The sequence below is a fragment of the Condylura cristata genome, unplaced genomic scaffold (assembly GCF_000260355.1).
Source record: "Condylura cristata isolate star-nosed mole 26May11 unplaced genomic scaffold, ConCri1.0 scaffold00006, whole genome shotgun sequence".
In the NCBI taxonomy this organism is placed as follows: domain Eukaryota; kingdom Metazoa; phylum Chordata; class Mammalia; order Eulipotyphla; family Talpidae; genus Condylura; species Condylura cristata.
In genome coordinates this window covers 9449392-9464553 of record NW_004567107.1, presented here as the reverse complement: position 1 = coordinate 9464553, position 15162 = coordinate 9449392, and the positions used below count along the sequence as shown (strand labels likewise).

General features: G+C 44.9%; 1 protein-coding gene across 1 annotated transcript in view; it reads left to right on the top strand.

Moving 5' to 3' along the window:
- CNTRL (centriolin) overlaps positions 1-13383 on the top strand; it is a 59889-nt gene extending 46506 nt beyond the window's left edge. Inside the window, exons 30-43 of the mRNA XM_012721533.1 lie at positions 292-451; positions 822-937; positions 1017-1234; positions 2609-2766; positions 3935-4008; positions 4775-4963; positions 5376-5601; positions 6959-7164; positions 7904-8044; positions 9310-9582; positions 9739-9801; positions 10869-11078; positions 12662-12746; positions 12972-13383. Of these exons, the coding sequence (XP_012576987.1) occupies positions 292-451; positions 822-937; positions 1017-1234; positions 2609-2766; positions 3935-4008; positions 4775-4963; positions 5376-5601; positions 6959-7164; positions 7904-8044; positions 9310-9582; positions 9739-9801; positions 10869-11078; positions 12662-12715 (2088 nt within the window). The 3' untranslated portion in view covers positions 12716-12746; positions 12972-13383. The remainder of the gene's footprint in view (positions 1-291; positions 452-821; positions 938-1016; positions 1235-2608; positions 2767-3934; positions 4009-4774; positions 4964-5375; positions 5602-6958; positions 7165-7903; positions 8045-9309; positions 9583-9738; positions 9802-10868; positions 11079-12661; positions 12747-12971) is intronic.
- The last annotated feature ends 1779 nt before the right edge of the window (positions 13384-15162 follow it).

Here is a 15162-nt window from a genome sequence, read left to right as displayed (position 1 = left end):
ATTCTCACTGGGGTGAGGTGTTATCTCATTGTGTTTTAATTTGCATCTCTTTGCATCTCCCTTATTACGAGTGATGTTGAACATTTTTTCATATGTTTGTTGGCCATCTTATGCAGAATATTCTACATATGCAGAATATATGCATAAAGTATGGTCTGTTTGTAATTTAGAAGGGAAATGAAAATTTGTTTCTAAATTATAATTGCAATGCAATGAGAGTTACCAACAAAAGAATATTTCCACTCATAATTTTGAGGAGGGAGGTTGAACTTTTTTTTTTTTTTTGCACAGGAAGTAAAATCTCTTCTAGAAGAATTGAGTTTTCAGAAAGGAGAACTGAATGTCCAGATCAGTGAAAAAAAAACTCAACTTGCACTTATAAAGCAAGAAATTGAAAAAGAAGAAGAAAACCTTCAGGTAGTTTTAGGGCAAATGGCTAAACATAAAACCGGTAAGTTTAAACTCACAATGTTTGCATATACAGAAAAATACAAATAATCAAATAAATTTCTTTTAAACTTTAACCTTACTAGTGATAAGCAAAAAAAAAAATTATAAAAAGCATATATTATTTTCTGTCATTCAAACTAATAAAGCTTATTAAATGCAAAGTAATCATACTCATTGCTGACTAGGGTGTGCTGAAGAACATTTATGGGCTGTAGATTATTTATATAAAATGCAACAGTTTGAATACTTGGATGCAAATGCTATTTTTTGACAATTTATTATTTGTGATATCAGTAGCATTATTTTCTGCTTCATTTTGTAAGTCTCTCCAAGTTAACTTAATAGCATGGACTATGCTTTGTTTCTGTTAGAATTAAAGAATATTCTGGACATGTTGCAACTTGAAAACAATGAGCTACAAGGTTTGAAGATACAACATGACCAAAAGGTGACTGAGTTAGAGAAGACTCAACTTGAAATGCTAGAGGTAAAAAGCAAAGTCATTTTATGTAGCAAACTGCAGTCTTGCCCTTTTAGCATGTTTGAATCCTCTTTCTTCCATTTAGGAGAAACTGGAGTTAGAAAAGTTGCAACAGACAGCTCTGCGACAGAAAGGGGAAATAGAGTGGCAAAAACAGCTCCTTGAGAGAGGCAAACGGGAGATAGAACAAATATCTGCTGAGACACAAGCGTTACAATCCTGTCTTGAGTCTTTGAGCAAAGAAAAGGAAGACCTCGAAGATAATTGTGACAGCTGGGAAAAGAAGTTGGCGCAAACCAAACGGTAAGAGCAGAAGCAGATCAGCTCTCAGGATCAGTTGTTGAAAGCGAAAGTGTCATAAACACTGTTAAAGGAAAAATGTTCAACAAACTCAGACTTCTAATACAGTTCACTGACAGTAATTTGGGGAGAAGGTCCTTTCAGACCACCCTAAGGCATTTTTAAAAATAACGTGTTATGATTTTTTAGTATAGTAACACAAGCTAGAAGATAAATAAATGAAGAAATATACCTTGCTTGTGGGTGGGAACACAATATCACAACAGAATGTCTCAGACTGATCTACGGATTCACAGCAATCATGAAGTAAAAACAAACTTTTTTAGAAAAGATTATTTTTATTTACTTATGCATGCAAGAATTGGGGTGTAAGCCAGGCCTCTGGGGCAAGAGGACTCACCAGAGACAGAGTGGAGCGCAGAACAGGCAGATGGACTGAATTACACTGCCAAGGGGAGCAGGCAGGTGAGGAGAGGTCAGCTGTGCCATGTGGGTCAGCTCCCTGGCCGGGAATCGAACTCATGCTGCAGTGGCTGGTGATAGCTTCATAGTGCTGAGACTTTAGCCCCTGCACCACCAGGGAGACCCCAACGGCCTTTTTTTTTTATATTACAGCAGTTTATTTTTACATCACTTTGTGCATTTTTCCATCTTAGTTGTAATCCCTGTGGGCTTCCCATCACCAGTTCACCCGTGTGCCATCACCATAGTCCTGTGCACTTACTTCCCTCCGCCATTTTTGATCCCAGTCTCCATCCCCATAAAATGTCTCTGGTATATAGTTGTTCATTATTATTTTTTTCCCCTCTGGCCCTCAAAGGACTTTTAAAACAAAAGTTGACAAACTGGTTCTAAAATCCATACAGCTATTCAGTGGACCCAGAATAGAACCCAGCTATAAAAAGGGAGTGAAGTGTTAATACACAAGATGACATGGATGCATCTCAAAGAATTTATGCTTAGTGAAAATCCAGACCAAACAAGTCCATCCTGTCTGGTTCCAGTACAGGAAAGAATGCAATAAATGGTATACATACAGTTATTAAAAACTTGTATTTCATTTTTTTTTTACTTATCAGAAGTTAGCAGTCCAGTTTAACCATTCAGATTTTTGGAATTCTGAATGCTATCTATGTTTTTATCCCTAAATTTATAAAACTTCAATTTAGGGAGTCACTTTTGAAAAAACATCATTTGGAAGACTAAAAAAGATTTCTTTTGAAAATGAGCTCAAAAGCTGTCAATTTTGTTAATATTTATAATCACATAGACTCCATAATTATATTGTGAAAATATAACAGTGTCCCTTGGTTGTCTCTTGTGTGTACTTGACCATACTGTATTTGCCAGGCTGACTTTTTTCTGCATATGTAATAGGGTTTTAGCAGCTACCGAAGAGAATAGCAACATGGAGCAGTCAAACTTAGAAAAGTTGAGATTGGATGTCAGGAAACTGCAGCAGGAACTGGACCAGCTAAACAGAGACAAGCTGTCACTGCATCGGGACATCACAGCAGTGCAGCAGCAGCTGCGAGGTAGGAGGCTCACTGGGTGGCTCCTTTTGGTAGATTGTTTTTAAATGCATGGTTTTCCCACCATGGAAGTAATTAATGCTCATGGGAACGGAGTTTCTTTTAGAAGTGACAGAATGTTCTAAAATTAGATTGTGGTGATGGTTGTACAACTCTGAATGTTGTACAACTTTTTTAAAAGCCATTGGATTGTATAAGTGAGGAGAAGTAAGAGGTGTGTGAATTATATTGTGGTAAAGCTGTCAAATAATTCGTTTTTTAGAGAACAATTTAAAAACATCAAAAAGATGAAATAAAAATTATAATTGATCTTCCCCCTCATAGATAATTCCAGTTATCAGTTTAGTGAACATCCTTCCAGATTTTTTATTGGTGTTGGAGGAGAGGGAGTAAAAACAAAGAAGCAAATAGAATCTTTGTTACCACATCTTTTTTTTTTTTTAAGATTTATTTATTTATGTTTACAGAACTGGGGTACAGACCAAGGTGTGGGGGTGAGAGGATTCACCAGAGACAGAGTGGGGAGCAGAACAGGCAGATGTGCTGAAACACTGCTGAGGGGAGCAGCGGGCAGGCCAGGAGAGCTCTGCCCCACCATGTGGGTCAGCTCCCTGGCGGGGGACTGAACTCCAGCTGCACTGGCTTCAGAGAGCCTCATAATACAGTGCTTTAACCCGTTGCGCCACCAGGGAGAGCCCCTGTTACCAAATCTTTATAAACATTCATGATTGTTTATTTAGGAGAAGTTACTAATAATTCTATTTACTAACTCATTTGTTGAGACAAAACCTTTGCAGATAAAAAATTTCTACCTTCGTTGTATTCCTGAAAGTTTGTGCCACATTTACCTTTCTACCAGCATTGTAGAAGATGCCTGTTTCTAAACTACACATCATCAGCACTGGAACCTACCTATCAGTTTTCTTTTTGTGAGGGCTGGAATATGTATCTCTCCCAAAAAAAGGAGGCTCCCAAGGAGAGCAAGATCTATGCATGTGTTGTTCTCCTTGGCTTTTAGTGAGATCATGTGGTTTAGTCTTACATGTCACAAAAAAATTTAAATTTAAATTTAAATTCATTTCCCCTGTACTTGGGCGGAACTGATGGGAATATGAAAGACGTCTACAGACGTATTTGTTTTTTGTTTTTTTTATAAATGCTCTTTCTGTAGAAAAACGGGAAGCAATAAACTCACTACAGGAAGAACTAGCTGATGTCCAAGACCATGTGAACCGAGCAAAACAGGTAAGCCTCACAAATGCTATCTGGGGATATGCTGCTGGCACGCAGACAGCTGTTTACAATAGCAGCAAATGAAGCACACTGGCTCCTTCCACACCAGCATCTCGGAAGGTCACGGGCATAACATAGACATCCTCCGTATGCAAGAGTTTTGGCGCAGAACAGTGACTTCTAATCAGTTTTAGCCCTGGGATACTTGAGTCAAACCTGATGAGGAAGGTGGTGCCTGCCCCAGAGCCCAGCCCCTCAGCAGCCATCTCAGTGCTCAGGGCCCAGACTGGCTGTCTGGAGGCCTCCGGAGGCTGGCTTCAGATTTGAGCGCTCGATGAGGTGCAGAGTAACTGCAGAGCTTGTTTCCTCCTCGTTACATGTCGAATGGACGGGACCCTCGACTCTTGTACTTCTCGTGATTCCGGGTCAGGGTAATTCAAATATTCAAAAACCATGACTGTTGGCTCCTTTCCCATCAGGATTAAACCTCACTCAGTAATCCTGTGAGGGTGGGTGTCACCTACCTCAGTGACAAGGTAACAAAAGCTCAGGACATCTGAGTGTCTTGCTGAGACTTTGATGTCTTCTCTCCTTTTAATTTTTAGTACTCAAAAGGAGGGAACCAATGATTAAGTTGAGTTCTGGGTGCCTTTGTTTAAATAATAAAGAATGTGGAAGTTTGATTCTTCTCGCTCTGTTAGCTGTAGTGGTTACGAGTGTCCTGGCTACCTCTATTAAACGCAGATATGTCATGGTTGCATTTTTTTTTCACTCAAAGGATCTGCTCCGCACTACCCAGCATCAGGATGCCCTGCTCAGCGAGCAGACCAGGCTCCAGAAAAGCATCAGTGAATGGAAAACCAAGGTTGAAGACTGCCAAAAAGAAGGGGAGACAAAACAACAGCAGCTCCAAGTGCTTCAGCTTGAGCTAGAAGAAAGCAAAGTCAAGCTAGCCCAGCAAGAAATGGTACTATCCCCCTTTCTGGTCTTACGGAAAAGGAAGCCCTTTGTTGCTTGTGTGCTTTCTGCTCCTGGCAGAAAGCCGTAGAAGTAGCCCCCCGGGAGTAGGAGCGATTTACACCCACTCTTTGACTTTTTGTATTAATATTGACAGACTGTGAAGACTGTAGATATTGGTCCTGTACAGAACCTTGATGGCACGTGCCTTTGCTGTTTAAGTCACCCCTCTCATACTGGTCAAATAGTTTTCCAGGTTCTGCTTGATAGTCTTTGTAAAAAGGAAACTCACTTTCTGTCACTGAGAGTTACTTTCTACTTTATATTGAACCGGAATCCGTCTTAGCATCCATGAACATTCCCTCAGCTTGGACAGTGAATATCTGTTATTATATGACTGATTAAGGTTGTTCTCTATTAAGATGGCTCAGAGATTCCAGAAAGAGAGAGAAAGTGAAGAAAAAAGATTTGAAGCCAGCAAAGTGATGCTGAAGGAGCAGCAGCACCAGCTGGAAAAGGAATTAACAGACCAGAAAGGGAAACTGGACCAGGTGGTCACTGAAGTATTAGTGGCTGAAGAGCGTGTCAGGTCTCTGCAGCAAGAGGAAAAGTGGGGTGAGACCCTGGAGAAGACGCTCTCCCAAACCAGTACGTATTCTGAGACGCTACTCTGAGGGGCCTCTCCTGCTTGTGAGGTGTGTAAAGGAGGGAAGCCCAGGTCCCCAGCACAGCCCAGAGAGAAGATAGGAGGGGTAGGCAGGAAGTAGGCCCAGGAGATGAGGAAGCAGGCTCAGAGATGAAGGAACTGGTGTCTGAGGGAGGTGACATTTGACCTGAGACTCTCAGTCCTCTGCTTACCTCCATGCTTTCCTCAGCAAGGTCACCTCAGCAGTTCATGGGTGATACAGTGGTTGGAGTTTTATGAGGGTTACACCTGAGCGAAGGAATCAGATGTTGTACAAAAATGAACAGTGCTGTAAAAATAAATTAACTAAAAATCACCTCAAAAAAGTGACATGAAGGAAAAGCTCTCAAGCCTTTCCAGGAAGGACGACATTTCCGAGCTTTTGTGATCAGTTTCACCACTAGTCAAAACCGGCATCAACAATTGTAGGTCTGTCCAAATTTGACATACTGAATGGTCCCAAAAATAAGTGTTTGCCTATGGTTCTGTTTGCTCTTTCTTGAGCCATATATAAGTGAAGCTGACATGGAAATCCAGAGGAAATGACTGTTCTTAAATTAGTAAGTGATTTTTCTGTTTTTCAGGCTTCAGGTTTCCATAATGCTCAGAAAACATTACTTCTGCAGGAGATCCCTCTACACCCATGGGCTTAGTGAGCCAAAGGTTTTCTCTGGGAATTCTTGAAACATCCAGACCTAACTATTTCATTACAGAAATGAAACTTAACAACCACACTGAGTCTGACCCAGCCAGACGTGTGGGAAGTGAAAAGGTGGCAACGTGGTACTTTAAAGAGTCATTACAAAGACCTGTTTGAAATGTGACTGTTGTCCGTCAGCTTTCTTTGTTGAGTGCTCACTGTACACTGTTTGCATTCATGATTCCTATTCAACAGAAGGAGGGAGGTTCCTTCTGTCATCAAACGGGGCCCGCGCTGCACCAGCTCTGCATCCTCCCCATGGCTCCTTCCCCTGTGACAGGAGCCTCACCGGTGTCTCCTTTACTAAATCCCCTGTGAAGGTTTATATGGAGCAGTTCTCATGGTCTGTGCCGTGCGCCCCGCCCCCCAGGATTGGAGCTGTTTACCCTTGCTGGTCTCAAAAGCTCAAAGGGCAGGACAAGAGCTCTGTGACTTCGGAATCAGATGTTCCAGGAACCAATTATATCAAGAAGCCATTGGCCCTTGTTTGGGCCTCCTTCGTGGGGCAGGGGCACTTGGAAAACTCGATGAGGGAGGACAGTGGCTGCGTGTGTGGCATGTCATTATGGGGCTGCACACAGCCTGGCCTCTGCCTAACAGATTGAAAATGCTCATTTCAGAACGACAGCTTTCAGAACGGGAGCAGCAGTTAATGGAAAAGTCAAGTGAGCTAGTGGCTCTCCAGAAAGAGACTGACTCCATGCGGGCAGACTTCAGTCTCCTCAGGAACCAGTTCTTGACAGAAAGAAAGAAGGCCGAGAACCAGGTTGCCTCTCTGAAGGAAGCACTGAAGATCCAGCGGAGCCAGTTGGAGAAAAACCTCCTTGTGAGTAACTTCTGCCCGGGCAGTTTATACAGAAATGATGAGCTTAAATATATAAATTAAAATTGCCTCTGTGCAGAGAAAAATACATGACCTGTCAACCCATCCTTTAACCCAGCTGTTGTTTTTGGTGTATTATGCATAATTGGTTCTAAAAGTGGATGGAAGATTTTGCCAGATTCTTGGGCTATAGCCCCAAAATCAGGAAGCTGATTTATCCCAGATAAATTTTGGCGGGTGACATTCATTGAATCCAAAATAGGTTATGGTGGGTGGTGGCAGCACTCAGTGCTTTCCCAGAAGTGGGGTCTCCCAGCACCCCTGTTAACAGAGCCCTGGGTGTGAATGGACCCTTCAAATGGTGTGTTTTCCAAAAGATAGTGCCCTTGCAACGAGTGAGGGGCAACCTGAGACAGAATGTAGAGGTCTGGGTTTTAACCCAGCAACCCTGTGGGGAGGGGCTTCCTTATCCCAGTTCACAGACAATTAATGGGGATGCAGAAAGGGAAAGTAACTTAATATCAGCAGTACTGCTGCTTATCTAGGATTCAGACTCCAGGCTAACAGCCTCTGACCGCCTCGATGCTCCACACTGCGCCAGAAGGCAGGCAGGCAGCCACTTTTCCAGCCAAAGAGACCTTGGCCCAGGTGGCAAGTGCCAGGGCAGCGAGTGTGTGGGCCCAAACACACGCCACCGCGCACTGGGCCCTCATTTATCTCCTTCCTTTCTGCCTCGTGCTAGGAGCAAAAGCAGGAGAACAGCTGCATGCAGAAGGAAATGGCCACCATCGAGCAGGTGGCCCAGGACAACCACGAGCGGGCCCGGCGCCTGATGAAGGAGCTCACCCAGATGCAGCAAGAGTACTCGGAGCTCAAGAAGCAGGTGTGGGCCCAGGGACCTGCAGAGAACACTCCCTAGGCGTGCTCACTCCCCTCCGGGCTCAGGCGGGCTTTATTTATTAAACAGGTCTTTTTTTTTTTTTTAAAGATTTATTTATTCATACAGAACTGGGGTACAGGCCAGAGATGCGGAGGGTGAGAGAATTCACCAGAGACAGAGTGGGGAGCAGAACAGGCAGATCGACGAAGTACACTGCTGAGGGGAGCAGCGGGCGGGTCAGGAGAGGTCTGCCACGCCATGTGGTCACCTCCGGGGCAGGCAGGAATCGAACTCATGCGGAAGTGGCTTTAGCTTCTCAGTGCAGTGCTTTAACCCGCTGCGCCACCAGGGAGGGCCTATTAAACAGGTCTTTTAAGAGCGGTGTTAGCCTCTGGGTGCAGGACCATCCTGAGCGCCTGCATCATGGCCGCGCACTGACCCGGCTGCGCTTGTCCGACAACATGGATGACCCCGTCCAAACACTTAGTGTCATACCTTCCTCCAAGCACATGCTCTCCCTTCACCTCCCTCTCCAGCCATCAGCACACGCTTTGGTTCAAGAAAAAAAAAAATAACTTTCAAAAGCTCCAAGTCTGTAAACTTGGAAGGACAATTAGCAGCAGATAGAATCCCAGTATTTTCACTAAGCTCTGTAAGGAGAGCTACATGGGACAATCTCAGGGTTGAACACATTCTGAGAAACTTCTACTTTGTCCACACCACGGGATTCTTCACTAAAAAAGTAAATATCTAGCCACATCTTTCCTAAGAGCCCTTCCAGGATTCTCATCATTGACAATCTAGATTGCTTATGACTTCTTTTAGTAAATGGCCCTTCTCGTATTTGGGGCTTAGTCATTGTAGGTGTCATTTATTGGTTACCACTAAGGTGCTTCCTATAAATTCTCACATAGTTCTCACATGTCTGAACACCGGGCATTATCCGCGTTGTGAAGATCCAGAGATTAGCTCCCTGCCCTAAACTGTCCTGCAGCATGTGCCGGCTGTCAGGTTGGTGCCAGCTCCCCCCGAAGACTCTGACTTCTTCAGAGAGGTTTGTCCCAGGAATACAGTGTTCCCAGTCAGCACCCAAGAAATCACGTGCTTGCTGTTTTACAGTTGCTTGTGTAGGTGAAAAATCATAAATTTGTGCCATTCTAATAATCCCAGTAATTGACATTGTAGGTGTTTAACTACATCACACATTATGTAAGTACAGGTAAGTCCCAAGGTGTTGCGGTGGTACCTGACTCTCACTTGTGGTCTAGATGGCAAACCAAAAGGACTTGGAGAGAAGACAAATGGAAATCAGTGAAGCGATGAAGACACTTAAATCTGAGGTGAAAGATGAAATCAGAACCAGCCTGAAGAGTCTCAACCAGTTTCTTCCAGAATTACCACCAGATTTGGAAGCTATTTTGGAAAGAAATGAAAACCTAGAAGGAGGGTTGGAAAGCTTGAAAGAGAACTTTCCATTCTCCGTGAATGAGAGACCATCACCATTTGAAGAAAAACTGAACTTGTCCCAGGTTCACTTAATGGTAAGGGTTTATCCTGCTGTTTTCTGGAACTTTTAGAAGCATAATTGGGTTCCCACCCTTCCCAGATGAGGTAAAAAGCAGACTTCTGGGCGTGGGGAGGCTGGCTCTTGGGTGGAGGGCTCCGGTGACTCATGTTTCACTTTCCCTCTGAAAAAGGATGAGCACTGGCGAGGAGAAGCGCTGCGAGAGAAGCTGCGTCACCGGGAAGACCGACTTAAGGTTGCGTGTGGGGCAGGGGGAGTGGGGGGGGCGTGCACACTCACACCTGCTCCCACCTTCGTGCTCCTGCGGGCTGCACAGCAGCTTAGTCGGTTGCATGATGGATGCTGCTGTCACACGTTTAGTGAATGGCAACGTCAGCATCCAAAACTGAAGCCTGGCAGAGACCCGTGTTCTTTGACCTCAGTGATGTGGCTCCGACACTTGTCAAGCTGGCAGCGCCAAAGAGCGCACGGTGCAATGGCTCGGGGAGGTGCGGCTCAGAACGTGTTGCCTCTGAAGGGCTCTGAGGCTTCTGGGCAGGGAGCTATGTCTGTGGGCACCTGAAAATAGGAGTCTAGGATTTAGGGGTTAACTGACCCCTAAAAGATTTGGGGTTTGAATGTATGTGGGAGTGGAAAAATAAGAGTGAGGTAGAGCTAGACGGTGGATGTCTGGAGAACAGCTACCATCGGCCTGGGCGGAGGGCCAGGGGTGTGGGCTCCAGCCCACATGTTTACACGTAAATTCATCATAGTAAGTTGGAGTAAAAGTCAGTCACGTCTCAAGTGTTCACAGCCACTGTGACTAGTGGCTGCTATACTGGACAGCACAGACCCCAAACGTCCCCATCACCATGGGAAGTTCTGCTGGGCAGCACTAACCGACTTTGAGAGAAACATTTCAAAGGTGCAGCAGGGGGAAAGCCGAAAAGTAGGCCGAGGCTGAGCTACATGTGGGAGACACTGGAGGGACCATGTATAAATCAACCTCCTGCCTGAGCGGAAGAGGAAGAGAGATGAGGCAGTGATTTCTCTGGGAGGCAGGAAATGCAGAAATCTGAGCTTTGTTATGGTGGAGAGTGGGTGGGCTAAAGGCCCAGTTAACAACAGCACTGAACAGTATAGAAGTTTCTGTACACTGGCGGTAGCTGTCTGGCACCTCCATTTTTTAAAAACAAGCATTGTTCAGTAGTCATTCCAACTTATGATAGATTTACTTACCAAGCGGTGTGTATGAAAAGGCTACTCATCGTTCTGACACCTTTCTTCTGTGTAAAACCCGAAATTTTGCTGTAACACTTCCAGGCCCAACTTCGACACTGTATGTCCAAGCAAGCAGAGGTGTTAAGCAAAGGGAAGCGGCAGACAGAGGGCACTTTACACAGCTTGAGGAGACAAGTTGACGCTCTCGGGGAGTTGGTCACCAGCCCCTCAGCAGACTCCCTGTCATCGGCCAGTCTGTCTCAGCTGGACTCTTCTTCCCTAGCAGAGGACTCTCGTCTTAGACCAACCCAGGTGAGGGGGAGGTCTCCATGAGGGGTCTCACTCTGCGGAGTGCTGGAAAGCCAGGGTGTGTAGCAGAGACTCGGGATGTAAAAGCTCCTTCATGCCATGTCTTAGGAAAGATTTGCTTTTTCATGGTCCCTGGGAAACATGAAATCAACTGGTTTGAGGCTTAGGAATAGCCAAGAAGTGAAGACAGGGGGTCTGTCAGGAACGGAGTGAGTCTCCTACTAATGTCCTCCCTGTTGGGTATCTTTTGTTTTCTGTTCAATGTATAGAACTTAGAACTGTGAAGCCAGTTTGAGCCCTAGTTTTTAGTCTGACCATCTCCCTTTCCTCAACAAAAGTGTGCCTGCAGGTCTCTTAACTCAGGCTCAGTAAGAAATACTTGCGTTTCCACAAGTTTTCTGTGGGAGACGTAGTTGCTGCCAGCCAGACAGTAGCTGCCATTTATAGTGCCCGCTGTGAGCACGTAGCCTACAGCTGCTCTCTTTAGTCTTCTGTATCCTGGGAGGTAGAATTATCCCTTTATTTAAAGAACGGACTGTTATAAGTTGCAAGATGATTCAAGATCACAGCAAAAGACAAAACCCGGACTTAAGAGGCTGATGAGGTTTTACTACAGAGCTGTAAGAACATTCGAGGATAATCACCTCTTTAAGAGGCAGCAGGAGAGCCAAGATTTCACTGTTATTACCTTGAAATCTTCTCTCTGTGGTAGGACCCAAAACAGACACAGGCCAAACGCTTCATGGGCCTCAGGGTAGGCTTTAAGAGTGTCAGAGGCACTGGCGATGAAAATGTAGGTACCTTGGAGGTAAGACAACCCAGGGCGGAGACACGAGTGCACAGAGGTCTGCAAGCCAGGTCAGGTCTCAGCGCTTGGCGGCAGCCCGAGAGTTTGGGCGCTCTAAATTCAGAGTATGGAGGTGTTTGAGGATAGGATGGATGAGACTCACCGAGTAATAGCTGACCCTTGAGCAACATGGGCTTGAACTGCCTGGGCCCATTTCCTGTGATGTCTCCATGGACAGACATCACACCTGAGGAGTAAACAAGACTGCTTCCTGGAGGCGCCCCAAGGGAGAAGGCCAGAGCAGCAGCGGCACACAAGCCGGCCTTAGGCCAGCTGGCAGAGGGCTCCGGCAGCTCGAGACTGCTTTGAAAGCTTCACGGCCCTGCTGTGACCAGGCACCAAGCTAAAGCAGGAGGTAGAAGGGTGGGTACTGCAGACAGTTTTAGAGACGGAAAAAGACAAGCCAGAAACGAAGTCACACTTCTGTAGCTACACCGGCTGCCCTGCCTCTCCTTCCACCTCCACCTGCCTTGGGCCTCCCTGCGCGTGAAGACCTGTGCGGACACCCTTGCACGGAGTGGCGCTCGCCCGCTGTCCGGCCGGCTTCAGGCGGACAGCAGGCTGTGTACGGTGCATAGGTGGATTCCCGACCGCACGGGCCTCCCCAGCCTCCACGTTGTTCAGGGTCAGCCGCGTTTGGGAGTTTGGTGCCAGAACCCAGGTGTGTGGGGTCGAAAGCCTACATTCATCGGACTGGGGTTGGCATTTGTTCCCAGTGCGCTATCGCCCTTCTTTTCAGGGCGCCTTCCAGCTCCTGCACCGTCCACATTCAGTAGACAGTTACCGACACTGACGCCACATCGCTCCCTGCCTCCTGTTCACAGGTACATGTTTTTGATAACACATTTGATTAGCTTTTTAATTCGAGTTTATCAGTCTTAAGTCACCTTTTAACTTTTCTCTCCATTTGGTATGACTCATCTCAAAATGATGTGCAGAGTGCTTGAATGCGTAGTTCACCCACCGGGTAGCCATCGTGCCGTCGCTTGTGCAGTCCCTTTCCTGCTGTTCTGAGCACTCAGCCTTTCTGCCATTCTGTGTTGCTGTAGGAAAAGGACTCCGCGATGAGGAATACTGTCTCTCACATAAATGTATCTGAGAAGACACCTTACTACCTCACTGACTGCGTAATTGGAATGTCGCTTGGCTTTTATCAAGATCCGGTGAACACAGATGTTCAAACCCCACTGTGGTTTATTTTCTTGTACTATTAAGCCAGTTTTTGTAAATCACTTGTGCATATGGGAGTAGCTGCACACAATTCAAGCCAAGGTCCTGGTGTTTTGAGGATTTTTGTTTTGTTTTTTTTTTTTAATCTTTGAAATGTCTCCATACAACCAATAATGATTTTAACTGCAAATTTAAATCTGTGACCAGGTAAAGCCTATAGTTACACAGAAAAAAAAAAAGATGTACTTGAAGCTCTTCATTTATAGTGTGAATGGTATTTTTTAATTTTGCTTAAAGTTTATTTTCATATGAAAATAAAAGATAAAACCAACTTTGGCCTATTGTCAGACTACATTTTACAGATCTACAGTAGAGCTTTAACTTTACCTTAGTTCCAAGAAAATGACAGTATTCTAAATGGCTCCCTTTTGTCTGGAAGTTGAAAGGTGGTGTACTTACTAAGAAATACATTTCATTATTTGGAAATAACTAAAACTAGTAGTACACTCCAGGTGGTTTTCCTTGACCAAACACATTCTTTGGTAGAAAATTAGATCTTTGTATTTTGGAGGCTAATCTACTAGCAAATACAAATGTATTCAGACTAAAATTTTGAGGTGCTATAATTACTCAGCTTCGACCTATATTATTTCTTAAAAAGTAATTACTGGGCCCTCCCTGGTGGCGCAGCAGGTTAAAGCGCAGCACTAAGAAGCTAAAGCCACGTCAGCATGAGTTCGATCCCCACCCCAGAGGTGACCCACATGGCGGCAGCAGACCTCTCCTGACCCGCCTGCTGCTCCCCTCAGCAGTGTGCTTCATCACTCAGCCTATTCTGCTCCCCGCTGTCTCTGGTGAATCCCCTCACCCCCTTCACCTCTGGCCTATACTGCAGCTCTGTATGCTTAAATAAATACGTATTTTTTTTTTTAAAAAAAGTAATTACTGCCACAGTTGTGGGGCAATAATATTCTTCCCATGGGCTAAGTGACATATGAAACTACACGTAATAAATTTTATTTTTTTTAAGATTTATGTATACTGGAGTACAGGCCAGAGGTGCAGGGGTTGTGAGAGGATTCACCAGAGACAGAGTGGGGAGCAGAACAGGCAGACTGAGTACACTTCTGAGGGGAGCAGCGGGTGGGTCAGGAGAGGTGTGCTGTGCCATGTGGGTCAGTCACCTCCAGGGCAGGGGATGAACTCGCATTTAAGTGGCTGTGGCCAGCTTGCAGTGCTGTGCTTTAATCCACTGCACCACCAAAGAGTGCCAGTCAGATTTGATTTTAAAATATAAGAATTCTTTTAGGCTCCCTGACACCTGTTGATATGTTATAGTAAAAAGCAGTGTAGAAGAGCAGTGCAGTAACCCATTTCTACCTACTGAGGTTTATTATGTTATTTGGCTAGAATGAAACCATTAGGGAATATGACAGTGAAAGTGGCATAAAATTAACACAGCTAAGTTCCAGAAGGGATCTACTTCCAAAACAGATTCACAAGTTTTAGCAACCAATCCTTAAAAATGTGGCCTATTCACAATTGCTGGTCTTTCAGAACGTATTTTCCTGTGCTGTTCATGTGTTGAGGAAGGGTAAGTATCTTGCTGCCACCTGAGCCTTCTCTCCATTGTTTAAGGGGAATGAACTGAACCACACTTTTATAAATAGCAGTCCCAGCTAAAACAGTTGATGTGTGGGGCAAAAAAAAAACCCCTCAAGATCCTAAGGAATTAGAAAAATGAACATATGAAACCAGATACCTGGTTCCAGGTACTTTTCCAAAGAAACTTCAGTACCTCCCACCTCCAAAAAAAAAAAAACCCAGGTCACTGCATCAAACACTTTATTACCCATGAAAAATATTTGAACACTATAGTGGAATGTCTAAGGCAGACATAGCAAGCATGAGACTTGTCAGCCTCAAGTGTGCGTGGGCAACAGGTGACTCAGGTAAGAGACCAGAATGTCACCCTTTCCAAAGTGCATGGCCCCGTGTCTGCCACACAGACGTTACATTATGGCAATTCATTCCTTTCTGAGCACCCAAATTATTAATAGGGGATTACAC